Here is a 7147-nt window from a genome sequence, read left to right on the forward strand (position 1 = left end):
TTATAGTACACGGGATCCTGCAATCCCTGTATGAAAGCGCTCTCTAATTTCCTTATTACAGGCGATTTGTGGCTCATCGAGTCACCTGTAATAAAGAAATGAAGTAGCTGCTCAAGTGTAATAATTTATTACCGTTGATTTCTAATGTCACACTATCTTCTGAGGAGCCAGCAGCCAAAGTGAAAGGCAGAACACAGAGCAGAATTAAAGCAACAACTTCAACAAGCATTGGCATAGCCAATAGGTCTTGCCTTTGGGACCTTATAAGTGTTTAGCCACTTATTAGCTTCAAAAGAGCATACAATCTGCATTCAATTTATATCCCTCTAATCTGATGGGACTCACATCTAATAAAAGTGTATGCATCTTAATTACATCCAATCAAAACCAAAATCAAAAACCCATTTGTTTCTCAAATATGATTTTATAATAAATTCATGTGAATCATGTATTCAAAAAGGAATACGTAAATGCATACACAGATAAACACTATAAAATTACAAAAATAAATGACATGAGGTGAACACAAAACAATGACTACTTATCACAACACCATATATAAGAGACACATCAACATAGATTCAAAGAAAACACATTTAGACAAAGTGTGAAATCCGGGATTTGGGACGGCACACTCAGAGGCCGGAGGTTTCAAAGGCAAGTAAATAGCCTGGTTTCCTCATACGTAACAGTTTTCAGGAGGCAGATGGCCCTGTGAGATCTAATGTGGATTTATAGGTGATTCGTTCCCTGAACCCCGAGCGTCAGACGCCGGAGATACAGAGGCACGGCTGTGCCTTGGACCAATTTCTACTACAGATTGTGAGGACTAACGCCAGATAAAGGTCATCCGTTGTGTACAAGCTGTTGTGCTGTCATAAGGAATTCAGGGTGGAACTTCTTAGAAGGCCATACACAGATTCTTTTAGTCCTGAGGAAGACCCCCTCACAGACTAGTATTTTTTCAGGGGTCGAAACGTCAACGATCAATATCAAGTGTAAATGATCACCCAGATCAAGACAGATTAACAAAATTCATTTTTGGGTTGATACTTTCTCAATAATATTTCACACTTTGTCTAAATGTGTTTTCTTTTTGTAATTTGATACTGTTTATCTGTGCATGCATTTACTTATTCCTTTTTGAATACATGATTCACATGAATTTATTATAAAATCATATTGAATGCAGATTGTATGCTCTTTTGAAGCTAATAAGTGGCAGAACCACTGTTCCTTTAATGCACAAATCCCCAGGTGCTGCACATAACTGGGTTACCCCATTATCCTATATTGACTTATAAGTGTTTAGGCAGAGCTATTGACTTTGCCAATGTGTTTAAGCTGTGCTGTAGAGAAGTGTGGCTGCTGTGCAGCATGCTGAAAGGTTGTAATAAAGTGTCAGAAGCATTTTGTTACCTTATATAGGACCAAGAAGACATTATGTTCAACAGACCGACCATATTAAAAAAAATGTATGAACAATAAAAAATTTCCTCATTTTTCTTTTGTTCTTGCAATGCTGGCAACTTGTTTTTGCCTATTCCAATGGTGGTTGGTAAAGTTTTTTTTTGAGGGGGCACAAACAATTGGAGGTTGAAGATTGTGAACTAGTACCTGTATTATAACACTAGCGGCAGCCCGACACTAGGGGAGAATCAACAGATGGCAGATTCCGAGAGCAGGCTGAGGTGGTGTTGAAGTGGTAGTGGTGGTGACTGGTGCGGAGACGATGCTGAATGATGCTGTGGTGACGCAGAGTGATGAAGGGGAGTGAAAGAAAGAGAACAATAAGGTGATAGAGAGAGAGAGTGAAAGGGATAGAGAGAGAGAGAGTGAAAGGGATAGAGATAGGGAGATGGAGAGATAGAGAGGGAGATGGAGAGATAGAGAGGATGCAATAAAAAAAGAATACATTGCTAAATGCCTCTGCTTATGTCGCCCTGCCCTGCCTCACTTGCTTGCTTCTGGGGGGAAATAAAGTGCACGGGGGAATAACAAATGCTATCGTTTTAAAAAACATCCATGTAACATAGATTGTCTCACAATAGATAGCTAATAATAATATTTTAAAGCACACGCAAAATAAAAGCCGTGAAGGGGTGATTAACTAATGTTCATGTGCGCGCGCAAACCGTGCAGTTAGGGTGCCCTCGAGCAATGCACTTAATTAGGAAGACAGAGGAAAGCCAGATGGCACCTCTGCGCTAACTGTGCGCATGACTGCACACTCTAGGCCACACAAAAAGCATGTGGTCGGATTTTTCAATGCCCAATTACTAAAAGTCTCGCCAGTGCAGCACATGCGCTGGCTCAGGCGAGACCTGAAAAGGAAAACCAAGCCTGGGTTTTACTTCTTACACTTAGTCTAATAGGCCACACTGATCCCCCGGAAGGAGCTATTTATGGCAAAATGTTTTTTGCCGACGGTAGGTACAATACAGGCAAGATTACATCTGAAAGTTTCTTTGATTTCTGAGCTACAGCGTTTTTAAACTGTTACATTAAACGGATTCTAATCGTTTTCCCAACAAATGCCTGTTTTTTTTAGTGTGCAAAAGTTTGCACTAGATTCCTCGTGTCTACAAACATCCCATCTCTTTCATGTGATGAAGCAACACACGTAGGACTCAGTTGCCAATGTGTGGCGTGTGTGTGTAATGGATATTGTCACAACGCCTCGTTGAGGGTAGTAAACGCTGCATCTAAACAGACAGTTACCGAAGGAAGAACAGGAGGTAAGTGGGTGGGGCAGGTGATCGGCAATGGGTTAATGGCGCGCCTGCTGCAGATTTTAACGCGGAGTCAACTCCGCATTTCATTCGCCCAGTGTCTGTAATTGGAACATCGCTTGTTAATAGCGCCCTCCCTTATTTGTAGCGCTAGGTACCCCAGTGGTTGGGCGCCGTGTACATTCAAAATGCCCACATCGCGCTATTTCGAAAAGCAAAATATTACTGTCGGCCAAACCCCGAGGTGGGAGCAGGTAGGGGCCTTTAAATCATAAATCAGCAATAGCCCCCGCAGGCCATTTACCCTTCCTGACTACCCCTCCAACCCCGATTGCACACAGCAATCACCAAACCGAGATACTGCCACCCGCAACCGCGGGGGGAGGGGCGCCTTAACAGGCGCTCCCGACGGGGCCCTTTCACTCTGTGCCGCAATGGGCGCCGCTCCCCTTGTACTTCAGAGACAAAGGCAGGGCCGTTGGGATGAGATGGGCGGGTGGGGCTGGCTCCAGGGACTGTCCTGTGTGCACTTAAGACTGGTCTGTGGCTTGTGATGGAGGGGGCTTGCTCCAGGAGGGACCGTCCTGTGGGCACCGAGGACATGTCTGTGGCATGTGATGGAGGGGGCTTGCTCCAGGGAATGTCCTATGTGATGGAGGTGCCGGAGCAGGCTCAACGGACCGTCCTATGGGCAGTGAGGACATGTCTGCAACATGTGATGACTGGGGCAGGGTCTGACTCCACACACCGCCCTTTACTGAATACATGCTGAGGCATGTGATGGCTGGCTCCACACACCGCCCTACGGATACCGAGGACATGTCTGTGGCATGTGATGGGGGGGGGGGGGGGGCTGGCTCTAGACACTGTCTTTGGGCACTAAAACAGGTCTGCGGCACGTGATGGGAGAGGCTGGCGCCGGGGATCGTCCTTTGGGCGCTAAAGACGTCTGTGGAGTGTGATGCTGGGGCTCGCTCCAGGGACCGTCCAATGGGCACTGAAGATATGTCTGTGGCATGTGATGGAGGGGCTGGCTCCACACACTGCCCTATAGGTACTGAAGACATATCTATGGTATTTGATGAAGGGGCTGGCCCCAGGGGTTGTCCAACGGGCACTGAAGACAGGACGGTGGCATGTAAGGGCTGGCCCTAGACACCGCTCTACTGGCACTGAAAACACGCCCGTGGCGAGTGATGGAGGGGCTGGGCCTCGCTCCAGGGACCGTCCTATGGGCATGTGTCTGTGGCATGTGGTGGAGGGTCTGGCTCCACAGACCGCCTTATGGGCACTGAAGACAGGTTTGTGACAATCGATGGTGGGTCAAGAACCTTTCCAACGTCTGCACAAAGGAATATTCATAGGGCGCTGAAGATATCTAGAACTGTGCGGGGGTTGGAAGGACCAGCTTTAATCAAGCAGTTGCCGGGCAGCACAGGTGTGACCTGGTCTACGTCACGAGAGTGACGTTCGGTCCAAGGCACCACGCACGCGAGCCACTATGGATCCATACTCAGAGAGCAAGGAAGGGAAAACTACAGGTCCCAGCATGCTTTGTACGGCTCCTGTCTGTTTAATACATGTAATGCCTCATTCCAATCTGTGTTGTGCCCAATCCAGAGACTCATTCCGCCAAATTTACAAAATTTCCACATTTTGTCGTTAGCCCTTTGAAGTTTGAACAAACACACCTGAAAACATGGTTTTGTGTCACATCCTTTTTGGTCTATTCCCTAATTCTGGGGGTGTTGCAGCTCCGCAACCTTCTACTTTCAGTGCTACTGGGAACCGGAGTACTTAAACTGGTTTTTTTTTTAATGTGCCGAGCGAAAAGTAGTTATAGGTAAAAGCTCGACCTGCCATCGGGTTACCCCCAAGTGGCCCAAAACGCAGAACGCGCTCGTGTTATGTACGGGAATGTTCGTTGCCAGCTCCGCCTCTTAACATGAAGAGCGCATACCTGGCCAGGGAGGGTTCATGTTCAAGGGAGATAGGCGGTAACCCCGAGGCCTGGCGGGAGCGGGCAAGGCGCAGAGGCTCTGAACTAACCCCCGTACATAGGGGCACGGACTGGTTTCCAAAGAGGCGCCAATAAAAGGTGTTTTGGAAAAGATAAGTGTTAAAAAGTGGGTAGTGTTGGGTAGCAGGAGCGCTGTTAATGGGTTAAGACACTGGGAAGAGAGGGGTGCATCGCACAGTCAACAGGGCACTGTTATCAGTACTTGGCGTTCGCTTTACAACAGGATTCTGGGAGTTGTAGTCCACATATGTTAAAGAGAAGCGCTGGTACAGACTAGCCTGAAAACAATGGTTTCGGAAAGGAGAGCGGTGTCCCGGTGACAGTGCCCTGGCAGGGGTGAGAGCTGGTCAACGCAGCCTGTGTGACCCCGGAAGTGGGGCTCGGGGTGGCGGCGTTAACAGCATGCAGTGAGCCTAGAGGCGAACACTTCATAGGAGGGCGCAGCTTACCTGGGACAGCGTCAGCCTCTTCTCCGGGGAGTTCTGGATCACCAGCGCGATCATGGCCAGGTAGGAGTAGGGGGGCTTGGCGTGGCGCCGGTAGTTCTTCTTCCGTTTTACCTTCTCTTTCTGGCCTTGCTCCCCCCGAGCGTGGTCCCCTTCCGCCCTCGAGCCCCCTCTCCCCAGGGTCTCCTTCTCGGAATCCAGGACCTCTATTGGTGCCTGGTCCACTCCATTGCACACGGTGTGGGGGGAGCCCCCGGCCTCTGGGGGCAAGGGCCGTCCAGGATAGGGCCCTTTGGGCACACCAGACTCCCTGCCCTGGGCTGCTACTGGCCCCATGACGCCCGGGCGTACTTCTGGGCCCTAGGCTTCTGCTGGGGCACGGGTGCAGTTCTGGGCCCAGGGAATTAAAAGTTCCGATTCGTCCAGGGTGCCGGTGCCGCTGCTTGCTCCAGGTTGCTAGGTTACTGTTCGGTGCAAGGTGTTGCGCCTCTCATGGCGCTACACATATGGTACGATTTGCTGCAGGGTTACTGATTGGTCCAGGATGTTGCGTCTTTGCGGGACCCCAGGCTGCTGGCTTCATGGCGCGAACCTTCAGCTGCCGCTTTATCCAGGGTGCGGCGTCTCTGCAGGTCCCGGAGGCGCTGGCTTCATGGCGCTAGCCATCTGCTACGGTTTGGTCCAAGTTGTATGGTCACAATGTGGTGCGGGGTACTAATCCTCTACTGGGTCGAAGGGATGCTTGTAAACGCTGCTGCTCAGTCCAGGACTGAGCCTTTGCTGCTGAAGCCAGGCCTCTGCTGCTAGTCCATGTTGCTGGGGCGCTTGAGAACGCTGCTGCTGAGACCAGTTCGAAACCCTTGCTGCTGGATTCTTAAACTAGGCTTAAGTTGCTGCTCGTCCGGGTTGCCTGGCCCCAACTATGCTTGGCCTCTCAGTCGTCCAGGCCTCGGCTAGAACCAGAGTGCGCCCCAAGCCTCGGTCCTGCCTCTCCGAAGGTGAAGGTTGGGTCGGGCTTGCTAAGGATGTTGGGATATGTTAAAGGAAGCCCCTCATGCTGCTGAAACCCCAGGGCTTTGTCATGCTGATGACCCCACAACTGGCATCATAGATTGGTGGCACGCAGGGGTGGGGGCTTGTTGGATAAACAACGCCTTTGGTTCTGGAAAGCGCCCCGTGATGGCCAGGTTAAGCGCTGGGCATCAAGCGCCTTGATTGGAGGAGGGGGCGTCGAGGCAGGGGGCGGAGCAGCTCAGCTAGGGATGGAGACAGATGCTCCAGGCCTCTCTGTGGACAGGGCAAACACCAAGGGTAACAACACGCACTGTTTGTGTCGAGGTAGAACAACACTGAAATAAAGGCAAACAAAGGGTGCAGGCAGCCGATTACACCCCAAATCCGGGATCTGGGGGATTTACCCAAGGATTTGGGAAGGGAGTGCAAAGACATGAAGGGGTGCCCTGCAGGGGGTCGCCATCTTGTTTGTGCCGGCATTAGCACGACCTTCTCTGAGTGGAAAGGACTCTGCCTCTTATCAGGAGTCAGTCTCGGCGTGGGGGCGCCTGGAAGAAAGAACCCCTGGGTGGGGGCATAGGAACCTGGCAGAAATGGAGAGGGCGGTCAAGAAGCCACGGCATAGATTTGCAATAATCGGGAATACTTTGTGGTTCCATGCAGAAAACCCTTTGTTTTCTGATCTACTTTTAATTGCCAAATCGATGCATTCTGGGATTTGTAGTTTATTTAAAGCCATGCGAGCTTCCCACGTGCATGCAATGAGTTGTAAAAGGAAAGTCAGGAACCGGAGCAGCCGAGGCCTCGTGACACGGAATTAACCCACAGTGCCCTGAAACCGAAGCTAAAACGCAGAAATGTATGCGCCATCTAAACAGAATGAGTAGGAATGCTGCCGGACATGTTTCTCAGCAGTGTGTGTGAGGCCAGCGATC

General features: G+C 50.1%; 1 protein-coding gene across 1 annotated transcript in view; it reads right to left on the bottom strand.

Annotated features, from left to right (window-relative positions):
- Positions 1-6877, bottom strand: part of LOC146830377 (forkhead box protein H1-like) — a 39023-nt gene extending 32146 nt beyond the window's left edge. Inside the window, exon 1 of the mRNA XM_085604568.1 lies at positions 5202-6877. Within this exon, the coding sequence (XP_085460694.1) occupies positions 5202-5534 (333 nt within the window). The 5' untranslated portion in view covers positions 5535-6877. The remainder of the gene's footprint in view (positions 1-5201) is intronic.
- Positions 6878-7147: the final 270 nt, after the last annotated feature.

This window comes from Triturus cristatus, chromosome 5_1, assembly GCF_964204655.1.
Source record: "Triturus cristatus chromosome 5_1, aTriCri1.1, whole genome shotgun sequence".
NCBI classification, from domain to species: Eukaryota; Metazoa; Chordata; class Amphibia; order Caudata; family Salamandridae; genus Triturus; species Triturus cristatus.